The following is a 22,578-nucleotide window of genomic DNA, read 5'->3' on the forward strand; positions in this document are numbered from 1 at the left end:
GGGCCACCTAAGTTTAGATTACCTTGCCAACAAATACATTTTTACTTCGATTTATGGAGACGATTCGTCAACTATAAAAGACTATGTAAAGCTGGCCACTGTTAAACCAAGTCAGTCATTAACTGGCAGACGTCACGAGCAGAGTTGCTCATCGCAAGGCTGGGAGCCCTAGTGACCGACGACCCTATATAACCCTCTCGACTCTAAGCATTTAACCAGGAATCACCGATCCTCTCCAAGGTCTGCACTGGGCGAACCTAACAGCTATGAAGGGAAAAAAAATTTGAGCCAATGGGAGTCTCTAACGGACAATTATCACGAACCAATCTCTACTAATCTCTCCACCTTAGATCATCAAAACAACTGAGTCTGCAAAAAAAGGTGCTTTAGACACCAACGTCATCAACGTTATATCAGGAGACGTTAGAAAATAGCTCTACAACTAGCCCCAAAGCTTCGGACTTTGTAATTTTTCTCCCGATTAGTCTGGGGCTTTAACAGCAAGCCAGAGAAGATCATCCTGAGGTATCCAGGCAGTCACAATTGTTGTTAACTTCAGTCAGGAAAGAGTTTACTTAAGAAGCTCACCAGTCTTTTTTAGGGCCATCGGACGTTGAACTACCTTGCCAACAAATATATTAAAACTTAACAAAGTTGAGTGAAAATAGCCTTGAGGGGTCACAAAAGTCGTAAGCATGCCAATAGTCGCAAAAAGGTATATTAGAAAGAAAACTTTAAATATATCTAATGAACACAATTTGAGGCGTCAAGAAACTGACGCAGAAAATTTATCAAGATTGTAACAGCCAAAATCGCCAAGTAAAGAATCCATTACGTGAGAGATCAGCTTTTCATTTTACCCTCACAGTAATCTCTTAAATCTTGAAAGATCTAAATTTAAATTTTTAAATAAGTAGAAAATGTATTTGTATTTTTGTGGCAATAAAAAATGTAGAGTTTAAGCTCCAGGACTTTGTTGCTCTGGTAATAAAGTTGTGAAATAAGAAAAAAAAATTTTTTTTAATACTTATTTTTTGGGAGTTTAAAATCTTAACAGCTTTAAAAAATAGCCCATTTCGTAAATTATACGGGAGACACTGCAAATCAACCGCTTCTCATGGCCAACTATTATTTAATCGCAGAAGGGACGCACGGTACTTTTCAGCATAATTATAATTTTTTAATTTTTACAGCTTATTATTTGACCAAATAAACTGTATGGGTTGCGAACAACTATGCTTTTGATAAGAAGATTTTTGTTCTGAGAAGTGTCAGGAATAAATGTAAAATTTCTAACTAAAAACGTTTCACATTATATGTCAACACACAACGGTTTTCCATTTAGTAAGTCTCGGGTGAAGCCGAGACGGGGGGCTGCTAGTTTAATATACAAGTAGAAGTTTAATAATTGTAAATTCAATTAAGATAAAATTATTATGAGTTTAATTGTCAATGAAACGCTTTAAAATTTTAACTATAAAACACGATTATTTTAAAAACAAATAATGACATTATGTTTAAATGTGTTTAAATTAACAACTGCTTTGATCACGAAAAAAAAAATTAACATTCGTCATGTTTCCAACCTGTGGCAAAAGCATTTGTCAATCCATTCAAGCTAATCCAGCAACAAGTATTATAGCTGTAAAACTAATATATCTTCATAGTAGATTTGTTGATTGAACCCATGATATTTCAATGTTTTTGATGATTTGATATTAGTTGACTGACATTATTAAATTTATACTTGCTTATATAATGAATAACTATTCTTTGTTTCGTAAATAAAATCTTCCAAACACGCTAAATCCGTAAGTTTTTATAGCTTAGTGCTTCTTTACAGTATTTGTTTATTCTTTCTAGAATTTTACCACAGTAATAAATGAATTTATTGTTTTCGGAGGAATTCTTCAAGTAACTAAGAATCAGATCGTTGCTCGTTTTAAATTAAATGAAAAAATTGAAATAAGAATGCATCAGGTCACTGGTAACTAGATTATTAAGTGTTTATTTGCCGTACAATAAATAGTAAATGCACTTATTTATGTGCATCAGGTTAATTAGAATGGGCAATAACTTTCAAGTTTGACTGTCATATGCATACTTAAATTTTATTAAAAATCTAACGAACATCTTCCACGCATGATCTGGATAGGTTAAATAACCATTGATCTCGTACTTAATTGTGCATATCAAATCACGCAATGAAATCTCCATGATGTGCTTAAAAATTTTGACATGTCCTTAGATGTCATAATAACGTATAATAACACATTACAGCATGCCGGAGATAAAAACGTATTACTGCGCTCACTAATGAATGAAAGTGATACTAAACTGATGTATCGTACCATTTATTCAATGTATTGTTCCATATTTGACATAAGTTTTTGAAATAGTAGGATTGTTAAAGATACTTTAAATTGCTAAAATACTGTATGTATTCAAGAAATTTTTAATCAGTTGTTTTAAAATACTTTTCCTAAGAGTTCATATATACATTAGTTTATGAATGTATTTGGGCCATTTCACTAAAACTGCGATATTTTTACGCCCTAACTAAGATTTTTTAAATTAAATGTTGATAATTTTTTAATTATTTTTTCCAAGTTAAATAAGGTTATAAAACTTTTGGGTCCAACTCTGTGATCAGTTATTAAAACCTGTGTTAATTTAAATGCATTTTTCTTTTTATTTAAAAAGAGCATTACGGTAATGACAAGTATGTCATTACCGTAACGGTACTTTTTTTGAGGTTGCCAGGCCCCAAGATATAATTTTTTAACAAAACTCTGTTTGTCACATCTGCACTCTTTACCTCTTTATATACTATAGTCAATTAATTAATGATTTTAAATTTCTCGGAGATTAGGGGCGTTACAGTAATGACCACTTATTTTACCGAGAAAAATGGTATGTACTCGCGAGGATACTGCAAATAGCCCAATGAAAATTTAGAGCTACAAAAAAATTAACAGTATTCTTGTACACTCTAGAATACAAAACAATTTATTCCAAGGGTCTGAAAATTAATCAATTGGTTGAATTCAATATTTTGTGGTGCACAATTCAAAAGTGGTAAAAGAAGGCTTCACAAATTAAACGTCCCGTACATAGAAAGAGCTCTGGTGCTATGGTAGCACACGTATCTGTATACTACCAGAGTACAGTGCGTCACATACTATAGTAGGGCCCGTGGAACGCAACGGTAGTATCAAGAGTCTGCTATGGTAGTATAAAGACCTATATACAACTGTAGATCGTGAGACGCACTACTATAGCTTTTGCTTTATTCTACAGTAGCACCCTTGAGGCGCTGCAAAAGTATCGAATCTCACGTGTTAGATAGCGTCACACTCAGCTATACTAAATTGGTAGTGGTACAATCTAAGACGAAAGTTAGGTTAATTTCTTACTTTAACGTTTATGTTTGCTTTGCTAGGTATATTTCTGTTCTATACGTCTGATTGTTAAATTATTTACCTATTTTGTTAAGAATAATCATAACAAAGACATTTTTAATACGAAAATTCAATTTTAAAGTTGACCGGACCACAACAATGCCATTCATGTATGTGGATACGATAAAGTATAGCAAATAGTTTACATATCAGTGCGCGATGAAAACTTATTAATGAAATAACGGGTGGAATCTGAAATATTGACAGTACACCTTATTTTTAACATAAAACTATAAATGTCTATCTTAGTAATGTGGGGGGGACCTTTAATTTTTAAGTTTATAAATCATAGAAGAGTATGTCGTTCGTGTTATACGAAATATCAGTTCCTTTTAATTAAAAATCTCATGTATTAATTATACACACCCATACATAAAATGCGCTATTATTAAATAATTTGTTAAATAATCTATGCATTAATGTTTATAAAATTTATTTCGCTTATCATTCGAAAGTAATAAATTTTCTATTTACAGTTGATATTTATATAAAAAATATTCAACCTCACACAATTTTCTATTCCATTATGATTATAACCTTGAATTTGTATAGGTATACTTCTTTTAGTTTCGCATCGTAAAAGTGCTACATACGTGTATCTATACCAGTGATGCCAGACGGGACGGTATTCCCCTCAAAGTAGAGTTCAGTACTCTAGAGGCTCGCAAGCTTTAAGCTGACGCAAGTATAGTACAGCTCGAAAGAGTCTCTACCCCAGTTCCCCTACTCCTACTATCCCTCTCCCTGTGGTATATGAATGGTTAACCCAATCCCGCTTCACAGCTTATGTGTAACATTTGTACCTCCTCCACCGTAAAGCGCGGTAGCCGAGTGGGCTACATAGTTTATGTTTTGGCTGGTCATACCTTCGAATCGCAGGCGCGGTAACTTTTTTCTTTCTTTTTCTTTTTCTTTTTTTTTTCTTTACGACTACCACATTAAAATTTTTTTTTACAATAAATTAATGGTTACAAAAAGTGCGTTGACAAATAATTTTTAACGTATTAATTTATGTTTACGTTTAACAAATTTTAGCCATAGTTACTGCCGACAAATTACTACAAAGCTTCCTAAAGCATAAGGGTCACTATAAATTATAAATAAAAAACATTTGAAGCCCTTGATTATTAATATCTGTCAAGGTGCATCTAATATTTATAATTATTATGCAATTTAGTATTATTGAACCTGTTTTTCGTAACTACCTTAAATACTTAGTGATGTATATTTTTTTAAAAGAATTTTATTTATTGCAGGTAAGGCAACAATTTTTATACGTTTATTAAAAAAATCAAAATTGAGTGCAGCGTTTAATTATGTGTTTACATTTTATAAAGCACGAATTTAAACACTTGACAACACATACAAAAAATTGTCATAAAATAAATCACTTCTATAGGGTGAAAAATTATTTTTATTACCATAGCTACAAAATGCAATTGCCACTTTGCGTACTTGAAACAACTTTGTGCATGCGCAGAAAATGGGCTCACGGGCAAAAAATAGCACTTTACGCCCTCGGTAAAAAAAATACACGACTTACAGTGCACAAAATTAAAAAGGAAGAGCACTACTAATATTTAACGTAATTATATGCGTGCAGTAATTAACTATATAAAGGCGGAACAATTACCAAAAACACAGTAATCACATCACAAGTCACTGACAAAATAGCGGAATAGTAGGTGCTTGCATTCTGCAGATTCTAGACTATATGATTATAAGTATGAAACAAAAGACGAAAAACGCTCGTACGGCAGACCGCAAAAAGTTAACAACGTATAGTTATATTATCCATTAAGTCAACACATTGCATGTATGGTAATTGGTGGTATGGGGTGGCATAGGCATGAAAAATCTAAAAACAATACACGGTAGTGCAGCAGACCGGCAACGTAAACAACTGTAGTTATATTGTGTATCATATCAATTCATTGCATGCATAGTAATTCGCAATAGATGCTTAGTAAATTAGAAGACAACACACGTCAATGCAGCAGACCACCAAACGTAAATAACTATATTTCTATTGTGTAAAACATAAATTCATGGCATGGCAAATAATTCGTGTATTAGAAATTGTATAAGCTGCTCATCTGTACTGTACTATATATAATTTTAAATGACAACTCTAAGACAGAAAACATAAAAAATAATGTTTTTGAAAGTATTTAACGATTAAAAACAGATTTTTCTATGCTCCAGAAGATTGCACGAAGACTTTGAAAAAAAGTAAAACAGTAATTTAGGCATAAGCTCGATCTTTTTATTTTTTGGTAATAAAATATCTATAAATTTTAATCGCTCTGTTTTTTTTTTTTTTTTGGAACACACTGCAGTTTTTATTTTAAGTCATAACAACAAAAGGGGAAACAATTTAAAAATTTAATTTTAAATTTAATACTTAAAAAAAGAACGTACTGTGAACCATGTTAATTTACAAAGTGTTGGTTTCTTTGTCGTAAATCTACACCGTACGCAAATTTTCCAGAGATGTGTTTCCAAAAAAATTTTTCGTCATTCCAGTAATCTTTACCTCGAACTTTTCTCATTTTTGTATAATCATTCATATATGTGTACTTGCAACTGGAGTTTTATAAAAAAAGTACCTACGTAACATGTAAATCCGTATTGTACATACATGACATTTGTTAAAAATAATTATATAGTTTAAAATGCAAAACTTTTCAAGGAAAATTAAAAGTTTTGGTACACTTACAACTAAAACAACATTATTCCAGTTTGCGCGTAAGTCGTGTATTTTTTTATAGAGGACGTAAAGTGCTATTTTTCGCCCGTGAGCCCATTTTCTGCACATGCACAAAGTTGTTTCAAGTACGCAAAGTGGCAATTGCATTTTGTAGCTATGGTAATAAAAATAATTTTTCACCCTATAGAAGTGTTTTATTTTATGACAATTTGTTGTATGTGTTGTCAAGTGTTTAAATTCGTGCTTTATAAAATGTAAACACATAATTGAACGCTGCACTTAATTTTGATTTTTTTAATAAACGTATAAAAATTGTTGCCTCACCTGCAATAAATAAAATTCTTTAAAAAAAATATACATCACTAAGTATTTAAGGTAGTTACGAAAAACAGGTTTAATAATACTAAATTGCATAATAATTATAAATATTAGATGCACCTTGACAGATTTTAATAATCAAGGGCTTCAAATGTTTTTTATTTATAATTTATAGTGACCCTTATGCTTTAGGAAGCTTTGTAGTAATTTGTCGGCAGTAACTATGGCTAAAATTTGTAAAACGTAAACATAAATTAATACGTTAAAAATTAATTGTCAACGCACTTTTTGTAACCATCAATTCATTGTAAAAAAAAATTTTAATGTGGTAGTCGTAAAGAAAAAAAAAGAAAAATAAAAAGAAAGAAAAAAAGTTACCATGCCTGCGGTTCGAAGGTATGACCAGCCAAAACATAAACTGTGTAGCCCACTCGGCTACCGCGCTTTACGGTGGAGGAGGTACAGATGTTATACATAAGCTGTGAAGCGGGATTGGGTTAACCATTTATATACCACAGGGAGAGGGATAGTAGGAGTAGGGGAACTGGGGTAGAGACTCTTTCGAGCTGTACTATACTTGCGTCAGCCTAAAGCTTGCGAGCCTCTAGAGTGCTGAACTCTACTTTGAGGGGAATACCGTCCCGTCTGGCATCACTGATCTATAGGTAAAATTTTTTGTTTTGTTTAATAAAGAAACATTTTCTGTCAAAGCTTCGTTCTTTTGATTTATTAATCATCATTGCAAATATTAAAACTGAAGGGAAAGCTTCCCATACAGCATAAAAGGTAACGATGTTTAATTACTCGTATATGAAGTTATTTTAGGGATAAGAATTTCATTTATCTGTTTCTCTTCAGTTACTTTTTTTCAGTATTATACTTTGATAGTAAATGTTTAGTTCTATAATTTACAATCGTGCATTGTAATACAAACCATTAATTATACTTTAATATTTTATTAACGTAACTATTGCTACAACTGTTAAATTAGGTTTATAAGGAAGAAGGACTTTAAAAATATTTTTTGTACTCGAATTAAAAAACTTATAAAACTGTTACTGTTGAACTTATCAAGTCTCTTGTAAGTCTTATTATCTCCACTATAGTAAGTTAATACGTTTCTTTTAAGTTTATTACAAAATTTTTTTGTTTAAGAAGCAAGTGAAATCAATATAATAAAAGCCAGTATGACTTTTTAAATTGAGAACTTGTTACATTTACAAAATATTTTTTAACATTTATCATTAGATTTCTACTTCCTGGGGAATTAAATGGTCAAACGTGTTTTCTCTAATCCTCAATAACAATTTTAAAAAATTAATACCTAACGAACAGACAATGATATTCAATTATGAAACATAAAAGATTTCTATAAAAATGATGATTCAAGAGTCTCAGCTATAACCATAGTTCCATTACGGTTTCTTCATGATAGTAAGAATTTGATGATAATCTTCTTTGAAAACTCGTAATTTGTTTCTAAAATGTATGCTTATATTGCATAAAAGACGCGAAGTCTGGTTTACTCTTTTAAAGACTTTTTGTGGAATCATGTAAGCCTCATATATATATGTACATAAATATATATCCTGAATAATTGGTTCAACATTGCGTAAGCTTTTTTATTTATTTCAATACTGTTAAAGACCAAAAGCAAATGAGAGGTTCTATGACTGGGCATTACTTTTGAAAGAAATACGGATGCAATGCCAATCCATGCCATCAATAAAATTTGCTTATCTTGAAAAATAAAAAATTAAATTACTTAAATGGTGATAAAAAAGTTTATTTTGACTATCCAGAACCACCAATTAAGTAAATTCTATAAATTTACCTACATATAACTAAAAAAGAAAATTGTTTTTATTTATTTTGATTATCTTTTAACTAAAAATACATTAAGTCAATTATGTATTTACAGAATAAGACTTATTTAGTGTGTTTATTTTGATTTAAGTGAAATTTTTTGGAAAAGGTAAATGAAAGACAAGCATAATTTATTTTTAAATTTAAAAATATTCTTTATGAACGAAAGAGCATGGTTTTCTATGTATTAAGAACATAATATTCTGTTAAATAGTTTTGATATTTTTTCCATATCCTACCGTCGTAGATGTTTTCTGAAATTTAAATCCATGCAAAAAATTCTTGTAATTGTAAAGCAAATATAATTGCCATAGCTCGTTTAAAAATTTTATCGACTTGAGTGTCATGGTCAACTAAACTCATAGCGATTACAGTATTCTTATATCTTTAATGATTGCCCATAATTATTTAAGTAAAATCACACTGTCAGCGCTATCTGACATTTTTTAATTAAACTTCCAATTGTATTCCCTTGAAAAATTTCTTTTGCTTATTTTTAAGATGTATTTGTCAATTCAACACTGTAATTTTTATCACAGATTAAAAACTGTTACAATGTATATACTGCTTTCATCGGAAATAATGAAATACGTATGATTTTCAAAAAGTTTTAAAAACATTAAATTTTACTCAAAACCATCACCTATATATTATGAGACACGTATGTGGAGCATGCGGGTAGATGAAGCCTGCCTAGTACAAGTATATATCTCCACATTTAGCAGTTATTTGAATGAAGCGGAAAATAAGCTACCCACATACCCATTGCTGCAGCTCCTTCATCACTCTCTACAAAATAAAGTACAAATATATTTATTTTTACGTTATTTAAATACAATAAAATTTTAGTTAATCTCATCACACATCACCTACTTCAGATCACTGTAAGGTACATTTTATTTTATGAATAATTACATTTACACTGCCTCTTGTCTTATGTTTTTGTTAAGTTACCCAAATTATTTGTAATCTTATATTTTTTTCTGATAACGTAACTTATTCTATACAGTTTTTTTAAGGGCCAATATTTCAGCTCATGTACCTATGCAGATAGCCAGTAATTTCCGAAAAAAACAGCATTTTCTTAAGTTACTACTGATTGTCTGTGTCCTTTATCTGCACAATTTTGCAGCATAGGGAGCTCTTTTTTATTAGTTTTACATTTCCTTAACCGTTTTTTTTTTTAGTTCCTACACTGGTATCAACCAGTTTACTCGCTGTATTTTTTTTGTGTTGGTTATTCCCTTTTTCCCACACCGGTCATAATGTAAAATTTCTTTATTCTGATCCCATTTTCTGCCTCTTTTTTATTGCATTTATTCTGTTACTTGCTCCTTTTCGTTGAACGTTTCCACTTTTTGCTGATGATCAGTGTTGCAGAAGTACTCTAAACACCGTTCTAAAAATTCTCCCTATGTACACGACGTAACCTACCTTGACCTGGTTTAGCTGTACTCATCTTCTGCATTCATAATATGATTTTTGGTACCATCCGTATCTTGTATTATTTTTCAACTCACAGACCCAAGTTAAACCCCAAAAGTTGGGATTCAAATTAGCTACAATTTTCTGTTATGTAAGAATAGGTGAGCTTAGGGTTGCCAAGAATCTAACTACCTGTAATTTAAAACAACTTAACCCTGTATTTAAACTTTAGTGTAGAAGCCAGCACGCATGAGTCTTAGTTTTAAAAGAACAATATACAGAGTGGTCAGCTGGAGCTTTTCACCACTATTCAGGCGATTTATTTACTCTGTATCTTTTGCTGATGTGCTACAATCAATGAGTTTACATTCCAAATAAACAAAAGCTGTATGTATTTGTAATTACGTACCTTACGTTATAGCATTACTCAATTTTTTCAAAACAAATTAATTTTGTTAGATATAGTGCTTGATATCGCATTAATATAAGAAAATCTATGCTACTTATCCACGAGAGAAAATGTAGAATTCACGTTTACGATAGTCAAGAACGGGGTGTGAAGGGTGCCCCTTTTGATCTTTAAATAAGAATACTTTTAAATTATTGCATAATTTTATAAAAGAAGGACCAAATAATTAACTTTAAAACGTTCTTTATTTCTTTTTCATTTTTCAGGCTTTTTCAAGACTCTGATTCTAATGCAAAAATCTCTCGCACAGGCAACTAACTAAGTCTATTTGCTTATAGCTGGACATGATCAGCATCAGAAATCATAATAACGTCAAACTAATAAGAAATAAAAAACTGTTTAGCAAAGGCAGTTTCTCTTACTAATAGTCATTAAAAAAGGTTTTTCTAACCTAGAAGTAAACTGTTATTACGAATGATTTTTTATTTTGTATTAGTTTGACTTTATTTTGGTTTTGATGTTTATCATATCAATCCATATGTAAATGAATTAAGCCAGTTGTCTGTGCGAAAGAATTTTGAGTCAGAATCAAAGTCAGAAGGAAGGTTTCAGAGTAGGATAAAAAATAAAGCCTAACTATTAATAAAGAAATTTAGCTCCTTAAAGAAGATTGTCAAGTTGACATTTGGTGTTCATTTTACAATATTTACTCTCGAAAAAACGAGTGAGTGGAGTTAATAGAAGAACATGATTAAATATGATATAAAATGTATTCAAAATTTACTATTTAATCTTTTAATACAAAACAACCTTAAGAGTGGCAGCTATAAGTAGGTGTAAAACGTGATAACGATAATTATATTTATTTTTTAGCAGATGACCAAGACAGTTTGAAAGAAATCGCATGTATTACTGCGTTTGACCATGATTTATCAGATGAAAATAATGGATTAACTTATTACCTGGCTCACCTAACAAGAGGATTTACCATGAATCCCATTAGTGGAAGACTCTTCATGAATTGCACAGAGTTATTGAGGCCTCTGCCAAAAGAAATTGTATTAGAAATTGTTGCAAAGGACTCTGGAAAACCATCACTTAATGCAATTTGCTTAATCATAATTCGTTTGACCGAGCCAGGTAATAATATATTAGATAAACAACACTCTCTTGCCATTAAAGAAAATGCAACAGTCGGAACAGTTTTGATGGCACTATCAGATATAGATTTAGTAAATGCAGTTATCACTGCAACTGATGGAATCGGAGTATTTGAAATATCGGAAGAAAGAATTATATTAGTCAAATCTCTTGACCGTGAAACTAAAGAAAGGTAAAAATAATCAACACTTTTTCCAAAATACAATAACACCTAAGAAAAAATATTTTTTTATTATTGGTTGTCTTCATTTCTCTAAATGAGAACAATACATACCTGTTATTTTCTCCATCGAAGCTTTAGTGACCACTTAAGGAGTGAGGGTAGTATTTTTTCAGACAGTTTCATAGATATATGGCATATGGCTGGCATATAAATAGATTTCTTTTTATGTATAAAAACTTTTTTATTTCCAGAGGAGGAAAATTTAGGAGGGATGGCATAGTGGTATTGTGAAGGTAGGAGGAGCGGGTGGTGGGCGGCTTTTTTATTTAAAAACAATTTTAAATATATTTAATACATGTATTGTACAAAAATCTTAATGTAAGAATTGATAAAACATTTGAATCTATAATTATTATTAGTTATAAAAAGTGTTCCTCTATCAGCTTTTCCAGAGACGACCCATTGATTTTATTCACTAGAGTCATACTGTGACATAAAACAGTTGATTCGTCCACTATAAAATCCTTACACTTATTGACTAACGTTGAAATACGCACTTGCAAGCAAGGTGAACGATATCTAGGCGTCCGTCATTATCTATAATGTGAGGGTGATTGGTAGTCTCATGAAAAAATGATACCCTCATGGTGAAATTTTTCAATTCTGCTGCGCTTTCCCTCTTTAATTTTTGTCGATACATGAATCATAAGGATGTCCTATAGATAGTACACCATTTATTTTTATCACTCACGATGCTACAAAAAAATCTGCTAAAACATGCTTAACTACGAGCTCATACCTATATTTGTCTTTCTTTTAGTCATCCGATAAGTATTCGCGAGTAAATGTCGGATTTTTCCTACATTCTTTCTCAAAACATGAAAAGGAGTAAGTGACGACAGATAAAAAGTATCCAATTATCTCTCAGCTGCAATTTATTTACTGTCCCTAAGCTACAATATTTTTAATCTTGTTCAAAACATGAAGAACTATAAAAAATAGTGGTGGAAGTGCGTGATATCTCTTGGTAGTAATATTCGACGTCATATTGTTCCTGGAGAATTTTTCATGCACTGACAAGAGTAGAGTGATTTGTCTGTGTGCACCTACTACGTTTATCATACATTGGCCAAAATTTAGGCTAAAAGGGGAGAAGTGTAGAAGTAGGTAGGTAGGGAAAAGAAGAAAACGTGAAAGAAAATCAGTCCTTATCCGACACTCCTAGCTGAATCATATTTTCTTGCTGATACGCTGCAATATCTTTACGTGTTACATCTCGTTTGAAGATTTTTTCAATTTACTTAAAAGTTTGAGTCAGTGTAATTTTTGCATTTACTTGAGATTGTTTAACGCCTGTAACAGTGTATTTCTATTATTGCATTGCATTAGGTTTTTCCAGCAACTCCGTTTTTATCAGTTTGTGTATTTTGGGTGCTTATTTAAATTTTATTAACTTTAGTAACAGTGTGTTTTTTACTGAAGTGTTGCATTAGTTTTTACTAGCCACACCGTTTTTCTTAGTTTTTTTCCACTTAAATAAAAAAGTAAAATGAAATCATCTACGAGTGAGGCTTTGTTCGAGGTAGTTCGCTCTTGTACGTGATACGCAACTATCGTGTCGGAAAATGCGTTTAAGGTGTACAGCTACAAGTGGTTTAGCGACGTGCTGCCTGCATACTCCGTTAACGAATTAATAGGAGTATTGCAGGAGCTTTTGACTATTCACCTGACGGGGGTGTATGCGGTTGCGTTGTACCCTCTTTATCTAGTGTGTAGTCCTATAGCTATACAAGCGGTGGTAGAATGTCTACCGTCTAAAGCTAGAAACATCGAAATGTTGAAGAAAATGTACGAGGCGTACAATAGAATTGGTAAGTGATATAGTCTTACTATATATTTTTTATACTAACAAAATTTTGCATGATGAGAAAAAATTAAACGAAATACTTTTTTAGTTGCCAATATATGTTTTAAAGATTCCAAAAAGCTTTCAAACAACGACGGTACGCTTAAGGGAAAGCAAGAGGACCCCTTGGATGATGGTATACCTGGACTGTCAGGGTTGAAGTTTTCTTACAAAAAGAAAAAAATATGTCCAGGTAAATTAAAATCTTCACGTACATGTCTTCTTTCTATCGTTCATTTTAACCTTCAAATGATATTTATTTTAAAATATTGTGTAGAAATCCTGTGTTCGGATGTATGAGAAAGAGAGAGCGAGAGCTGTAAGAGTAGAGAGTAAATTTGTAATTTGAGTAGTAGGTATGCTTTCTCCGTGTAAGTCTGTGTGCTGTTAGTTATTAACTAGACAAGGATAGCTTGCTTTTCTTTATACGTGGGGGAAAATTTCTTGAGGTAATCGATGGTGCGAGGCGTTTTCGAGTTCAGTTTTTCGTTCTGTTCGGCCGGAGCAAGCAACTGGGAAGCCACGGAGTCGACTCTTCTTCAAACTTGGAGATTCGAGAGAGCGACAAGACTACAACTTATCAATTGCCGTGGACTTCATCAGCAACGAACAGCCTTTTGGAGGCACTGACAAAATACATCGTTTTTTCTTCGTCAAATCGAGGCCTTCGTCTCATCTCAACATTTACGAGTGAGATTAGTAACACAGCGCAGGTATTTTGTAAATTTACTAAGAAGAGATAATAGGTATGTGTTTTGCGAGCGGCCAGGCAACATATTATTCGGGACCTTTCGAAAGGTAAAACAAAAAAGTCAATTTCGTTTCATAAGTTAAGAAAATTGTTCTTGCTGCTTATTTTGTTTTTCTTTCCTTTACTATCAACCATGGCAAAATTTGTGGCAGTTGCTCCGCGTATGATAGTCAATAATTCGATTGACTTAAAGCGTCAACGCCTGTCTGACTGCTTGCTGGAAGAGGTATTCGAACTGACACCCGGACCATCAAGTGTCACTATGACATACTACACCAACACAGGTAACTAATAAATTTTATATTCATATTTTTCAAAAGCCTTGTAATAAGAACTTATTAAAACTATTTTTTATTTAACAAATACAGTCGATAGATTTGAGAGTGCTCCTATCAACAACCCCAGGAGCACCCCCCGTGTCATCACGATCATCAGGATGGAAGAGGCGTTGCGAGCGTCATAGTGCAGACTGAGGAGGAACCAGACATGTCAAAAGGTACGAAATATATAACTTTATAACTATATTATAACTGTTATTAGAAATAATTACTTTTCTCATAATTATCTTGTGGCGATGAACTTACACTCAGACGCGTTAACCGAAAGATCGGTGGGTACTACAAACTTATTAATCAAATAAGTTTCAACGATATCTGGAGTTTGTGGAAAAAAATCGAACCAAGCAAGTGAATCATTGACATCGCGAAAACTTCAGTAGTTGAGGTTACATATGTCCAACTCCCTCAAAGGTGGGGTGCGCCGGAAGATGTATTAATTAATTTAAGTAAAAGAGGCATTTTGGTGATAAATAATAGAGATAATCTATGTTTAACTAGGGCTCTTGTATGTGGTAAAGTTTTGATCATACAAAATTTTTCAACTGATTGGTCCCAACAATGGAAAAAAATAAAAACCGAAAATAAACAAAAGTCAGATGGTCCCAACAAAATGGTGCCAACAATGGAAAAAAATAAAAACCGAAGATAAACAAAAGTCAGAAGCTGTTAAATAAATACAAGAGTATGACATTAAAGTAAGTAATGAACAAGGGTATGGGTATGTGGAATTTTCTAAATTTCAGTGATATTTTGAACAACATAACATATGTATTCAGATAATTGAATATAAGTTTTTTGGTGAGGATACAGCTCTTATATACGACGGTTCTAATGACGGAGCAGAATATTGAACATCATTTGTAAACATCGTGTATTATGATGACGTGGAGCATGATAAATTAATTAAAAATTTATTAACTATAAGACCAACGTATTTTTGTGAAATGTGCAATAAGAACTACAAGCGCGTAGGTGAGCATGTTTGTAAATCGGTTTGCCCTGCATGCAACGAGTCGACAAATTGTAATAATACCAACGATACGTTAAAAAAATCTTGTACTGATTGTAGGAGAGAATTTTACGGGGATCAATGTTCTAATAATCATAAGATAAAAGGGTCATTTGTGCGTAAAAAAATCACAAAAGAACGACGAGGAGCATATGCGATGTAGTTAAAATTTGTAATTTATGTGACAAGCTTATAAACTTAGCTAAAGGTAAGCATGATTGCGGTAAAAAATATTGCAAAGAGTGTAATAGCGTTCATAAGTTTAACACGCCTTATAGTATGCAACCTGTTACATTAAAGCATAATTTTGTTACATCCGAACTTCTAAGTGAAGGGCGGAACTCGTAGATTTGTTCTACAAACAAATAAATTTAATTTTTATTTATCAGGAACCAGCCGTCGACCCAAAGTCCTTATTTGCTCTTACTTGCAGTATGCTTTTCTTTTAAATTGCTCACTCGGTGCGAAGGCCGCACAGTGTGGTCAAAAGTCCAAAAAAAAAGTTTCTATTTAGGAATTTTTCACCCTTGAGTTGGCTGCAATGATCCTTCAAGAAACTAGAATCGTTGTTCATAGTGATGACTGATTCGTCATGCCCCTTCCTTAGGTTCAGTTGGAATGTGGCCTTCGCTCGAGCGTCACTCTACAGTTAATACACTGAGAACGGTTGTACAGGTGAAAAATTTTATGTAATAAAAAAAATCAAATAAGACCAAATGGAATCCACTTCTGAAGGTGAGTAGAACATGTGAAAAAAGTACTTATTATCAATTGTTTAGTAGTGAATTAGGAAAAACATAAACAATAGTGTCATTTTTTCACATAATTTTTCCGAAAATTAGACTTTTCAAATAATACTGCATTAAAACGCTGCAAAACGCTGCTTTGAAACCTTATTGAAATGATAATTAAATATATTATTTACCAAATAAAACAAGATTCAGCTGCCAAGAGCTGCCTATTCATCTTTTATGCCCTTTTTTCGAAATCAAATTGATAGAGAGTGACACAGAGAGAGAGAAACGAAATATACACATGGTGCGCTTCTCTTTTATCTGAGGCTGCTACCTATAGTTTACTGTGATGGAAAATGGGAGAGTATGTGCGTGTACATGAGTATGTATATGTGAGTGAGTATTTATTCGTGTGTATGGGTGCGAGCGGCGCGCACGCAGCAGGCATCTCAAACGTCGCACCAAAGCCTATTCAAAAGTGTACTATATAGATATACTTTAACGTTAGGGTTCGGTGCGACATTTGAGCTCGCTGGCGCGCAGCAGTGTTTTCTTCTTATTCTTCTTCTTCTTCTTCCTCTTTTCCTTAAACGTAGGCGCGCGCTCTTTTTAAATTGAATGCTATGAGATTTTCGTAATTATGAACTTTCTAAAAAATATTTATAACATTTTAAGTGCCAAGGCTTTGTTTATTAATTTATTGAAATACTTAATTATTAAAGAAATTGAAAGATCGCTATAGAAACAAAAAAGGTTTATACGTTGCAAAAAAAATTTTAAAGTTGAAAATTGCGTTTCATTTTATTATATATATTTAAAATCTTATTTAAAATTTGTGTATTTCAGGTTGCAGTACTGCCACTGAAGACCACTTCACAAGACTAAAATTTTACTATTTAGTTAAAAAAATTTTAAAGGATGACGTTACGCAAATTTTCAAAAAAATTAAAGAATATTTGACCGAAAGTACAGGGTCCAAGTATTTTTTATCAGATGATGAGAAAAAGGAAATGTATGATCTAGTATTGAAGATAAAAGCAAGATGGAGTAGAAGCAATAGAACTGAAAGCGTCTTTTTAAAAAGAAATAATGATTGGCTGCAAAAAAAGGTTTAATTAAAGAAAAACAAACAAACTAAAAAAAAAGATGGAAAAAAAACCAACTGTTTCGGGTAGACCAACACGCAGTTTTTATGAGTCATCTGACAGAACTAAACGTAGGAAAACTGAGGGATTAAGAAAATCTGTGTCCACTGAAGTGCTACTACATTCTACAACTAGCAAATTGCGGTCAGAAGGTAAACGGATTTTGTCAAAGTCATTCGTGACATTGCAGAAGGAAGTCCTACGAAGGCCTTAAAATACAGAAGATCTATTGAATCGTCAGATACACATTTACCTTTTTCAAATGACGAAGCATTGTCTTTATTCGTTGAAATTGGATTATCGCAAGGTCAATATCAAAAGTTGCACAATGCACATTTACAAAATACTTCTAAGATGCTCCCTTCGTATAAACAAATACAAAAAGCCAAAGTTCAGTGTTACCCTACATCAGGTCTATCTTTTACAGACAGTGTAGCTGAAGTGAAATTACAACCTCTTTTGGATCACACGATTGATTGTATTATACTCTGTCAAACGGAAGTTCTTACATCTTTATCGGAAGAACAACTTCAAAATTTAACTTTAATTGTAAAGTGGGGTTGCGATAGAAGTTTGGGACATAGTGAATACAAGCATAAGCTTGATGAAAACAGTGTCAGTGATGAGAGCATTTTTTTTACGTCTTGCGTCCCTTTGCAACTTGTGTGTAAAAACACTACAAATATGAAAACCACTGTTTTCTGGAAGAATCCAAGGCCGTCATCTCCTAGATATTGTCAGCCTATTAAGATAGAATGTGCCAAGGAAACAGTAAATCCGATAAAAGAATCAACCAATAATGTAGAACAGCAGGTAAATAATTTAATTCCGTTTGTTACTGCAGTTTGCGGAAAAGCTGTGTGTGTACGTTATCATTTAACGTTAACAATGATAGACACAAAAGTTTGTAACTCATTGACTGACACAAGTTCCGCAATGCGCTGTTACATATGCAATTGCACATCGAAGGAGTTCAACAATGTAGAAAAGATGTTGCAAAAAGAAGTTTGTTCCGGCAATTTAAAATTCGGCTTATCGTCTCTACATTGTTGGATTCGTTGCTTCGAATTTTTATTACATTTATCCTATAAATTGGAAATCAAAAAATGGCAAGCTAGATAAACTAAGGAAAAAAAATCAGTTGAAAAAAGAAAAACAGCAATCCAAGTGGCATTTAAAAAACAATTGGGTTTGAACGTTGACAAACCAAAACAAGGTAGTAGAACTTCTAACGATGGCAACACAGCACGATTATTTTTTGAACATCTTGGGCAATCTGCTCAAATTCTTGGAATCGATCAAGATATTATTTATCGGTTTTACGTCATATTACAAGCAATTTCATGTGGATATAAAATTGATGTGAACAAATTTAAGCAGTATTGCAAAGAATTAGCTGAAAGTATCGTACATGCATACGATTGGTATTACATGCCTACTTTAGTGCATAAACTTCCAATTCACGGCTCAGACATCGTTAAACAATCAATACTCCCCATGGGCCAAATGTCCGAGGATGCCCAAGAGGCATGTCATAAATTTTTTAACATTTACCGCGTTGCTTATGCAAGAAAAAACCATCGGCAAAAAACGATGAAGGACGTTTTCAAAAGATTTCTGATTTCATCCGATCCTTACATTTCTACTAGCCGAAAATTACCAGTAAAACCACTTAAGTCTTTATCACCTGATACAATCGATTTACCATCAGCTTCATTTGTACATAACGAAGAACAAGAGCCGGAAATTTTGAACAGTTCCTCTGCCTCAGAGTCAGAAGCAGACGTAGATGTAGATTCCTACGAAACCAATTTTTTATTATAACATAATTGACCAACCAGTTATTTGTAATTAAAAATTTTTTGTATATTTTTATGCTCAATAGAAATAAAGATTGTTATAACAATATTCAAATAAATTTTTTTCCTTATAACATAAGAACTCAAACTACAAATTTTCTTCGATTACAATTTTTTCTTCAAAGCATCAGCACAAAATATTTCGGAATATTATTTTTAAAATATTTATTCTTGTAACTGTCAATGTTGTGAATTTAAAAAATCCCTATTTTACAATCAACTTTTATTTACAATAAACAAAAACACATATTTTACATTCTACAATGTATACATAGAGATCGTTTTTTTAATTTTTCCATTCTTAGCTGTATTAGATGTGGCGATATCCCGCTATCTTGAATTTTGTAATTCTGACAATGGAGTCGTAATCAGCGACCCCAAAAACCCCCGAGTACAAGATTTCAGGTCGATCGTTAAAGTTTTCGAGTTTTGGCCGCAAAGTGCGGCCGCACTGTATCGTCATTAAGTGACCTAATTCCTTGTACTCAATCATAAATTTGACATAGGCAGCCTCAAGTTCCTTAGATTTTGACGTACGCTTCTCTGAACGCAATAAACATGCAAAAGCAATTTCCTGAAAATTAAATAACGTATTATGGCAACGAAAAGGTAGACGAACAACAAAACGACTTAAATTTTGACTATTCGGTATCTCCACCACTTTTGAGGGAAGCAAGCGAGTAAACTCGCTCAATACAGTAAACTGACATTCAATTAAAAAACTGGGATCGAATCCCTAGGTCAATACAGCAGTAACTTCCCTTGAATCCTGTGCGCAAATCGACGAGCCTACTCCAGAGATCGATATCGAAACTCTACGACAAGGGAGCAACAAACATGAAGCAATGAGATCAGACAAAAACGACTGCTCAGGAGTCGGATTAATTAGCGTTCAAATTATTCGCACCTTACCATGCTCATTACGAAGGGTACTACTGGCAGTGGCCAACAGCACTCGACTACTAATGGACGTAGCAAAAGTGAGGGCAGATTCATCTAAATGAACCGCCTCTCCACCAATTGCCAAACTTCAGGGAACTATCTGAGCCTGATGGGCTGCAGTCTCCGAAGAAGCTTTCCCCGAAACATCTGAACCCTGCATATGCAATAAGGAGTGGTGACGTTTGCTGCAATGATTACAACTTCGCTTCGAACGACAGTCGGCCTTGCAATGACCCTTACCTAGGCAATTTAAATAAAGCTGTTCTTTTTTACAAAACTTAAAACGCAATGGTTAATCTAATACCCGAAACTTATCACACATATAAAAATTATGATTATTTTTACAACACACACATAATACATTAGATTGTTCACGACCCATGTGAGTGACGATAGCTCAAGTGTGTGGTTTTCCTGTAGAAATTGCACCTGTTCGATTCCGCGCATGCGATTCAATTTGAGGCCTTGACTGAGACTGGTCCATAGATCCAATTCCACGCTCTAAAAACGAAATTCATTCGTACCCGAATCGAGCTTACGAACTACACAATGAACTACAAAATGGTTACACTGATCAATAGACCAGTCTAAATCAATGAGAGCCTGCACTGTCTCCTCAGCACAACCAACTATCCTTGACAAATCCTCAACATTACGAGCGCGAACTTCGGGCAACTGGATCAACCTCGCCAAGTGAGTAACAAGACGAAGTCGCCGATTATCATAACGCCTCAGCAAGCGCTCCCACGCGACATCATAATTGGCCTCGACGACTGCCAGACCCTTCAATCGTTGGGCGGCAGCACCTTGCACTAAATTTAACAAGTGCTGTAATTTTGTAACACCCAAGATACGCAATTGAACCCTCATAGCAGCCTCAAAGCGCTTCTTACAACTCTCCCAATCCTCGTGGAGACCAGAAAACGTGGGAAGCAACAATGCTGGCAACGCAGAATTTACGGTATCGCTCGCAAGTCCTGGAGGATTACTCACTGGAATCAGTGTGACAGTTTTAAGCAATTTAATTTTTGCCTCTATAGCAGCACGCGTCTCCACATACGCCAACTCCATGCACGAGTAGGTATCCTTTTCGAAAAGCGATTCATAATCTAATATTGTATAATGTTCTGCAATAAACGTCGACCAATACTGCTCCAATAATCTAACTCGAGACTCAAAATATTCAATTGTTCGTTTAGCAGCACTGACCTTCTTGAATGTGTTGCATAAAAAATTCAAAATTAAATTCACTCGCTTCACTTGCTTAGCCATTTCTTTTTCAGCCATTATGCTATTCAATAATATTTTTAAATTACATAATTGCAAAAGAATCGACGTGAAAACAACTATTTCAAGTTCAGCAAGTGTTAAATTAGTGCGCTCGAAATACAACGATGTGTACAGCGCAAGTATAACGCAAGAGTCAAATTTTCAAAGTTGAATAACGAAATCAACACAAGACACAATTTTTTTAAATTTAATGTATGCCGTAATAATGAAAGCGGTAAAATACAACGATATGTATAGCGCAGTTATAATTAAAACGAAAACAAGTACACAAAAGCTTTGGTTGAGTACGCAGATATACTTAGCTATTGATGATAGTGTACGAACTCCGATAAGTTCACGACAATACTTGACCTTGTGTAGGTGTAAGCCTTACGTCAACAAGTTCTCCGGCGTCGAAATGTAAACACGCTGTAGAGATGACGGCGATGTCGGATATCACTGCACGGTCTCGCCTCCAAATTTACCTGCTGTTTCGAGTTCTACGTTACTTACAAACCCAACGCAGTCTCAATACAAAAATTATCTCTTCCCTCCCCAAAACCACGCTCTGCTACCAAAAAATGTTGACGTCTCAACTAATCGAATTGTTAGTGAGTGAGACGGAGCAACGACGAATGACTTTGGCTGCGTGAAGGGTACATAAAACATAAAACGTTAGAAAGTATAATTAACTAACTTTAACAATTTATTTATAACTTGCACAATTAATCCTGTCTTTCGCTCGAATCAGTAGAAATAACAGTATAAATACTTGGTCGCTCGCCTTCTTCATTCACACTTACAATAAAAAAAAATTATAGTACCTGTTCCAAATTGGCATTCTGTTTCTTTCTAGCCTATTTTAACTAAGTACACACAACAATGCAGTTGGCTTCAATGTGTTGGCACGCGGCTCTTGGGCTTCTTGTTGTGGCTGATGGCTGAACTCGGACGGCGATCAACGGCGTGGAATGGGCAAGACACAGAAACTTCACAGTGATGAGTTCCTTGGGCGATGTCAAGCTTGTTGCAATTCACCCCGACCTTGAAGCAATTGCCTTTTTTATCAAGAGAAGGTAATGTTCCGATAAGCAATGTATGGTCAAAGTTTC

At 33.4% G+C, this 22,578-nt stretch overlaps 1 protein-coding gene across 1 annotated transcript in view; it reads left to right on the forward strand.

Annotated features, from left to right (window-relative positions):
• The window catches only part of LOC106644003 (protein dachsous-like), a 443,369-nt gene that overhangs the window by 346,586 nt on the left and 74,205 nt on the right, over positions 1 to 22,578 (forward strand). Inside the window, exon 5 of the mRNA XM_089596931.1 lies at positions 11,063 to 11,522. Coding sequence (XP_089453057.1) covers positions 11,063 to 11,522 — 460 coding nt within the window. The remainder of the gene's footprint in view (positions 1 to 11,062; positions 11,523 to 22,578) is intronic.

This window comes from Copidosoma floridanum, unplaced genomic scaffold, assembly GCF_036245765.1.
Source record: "Copidosoma floridanum isolate Cflo_tuat_1 unplaced genomic scaffold, Cflo_Japanese_pri ptg000030l, whole genome shotgun sequence".
In the NCBI taxonomy this organism is placed as follows: Eukaryota; Metazoa; Arthropoda; class Insecta; order Hymenoptera; family Encyrtidae; genus Copidosoma; species Copidosoma floridanum.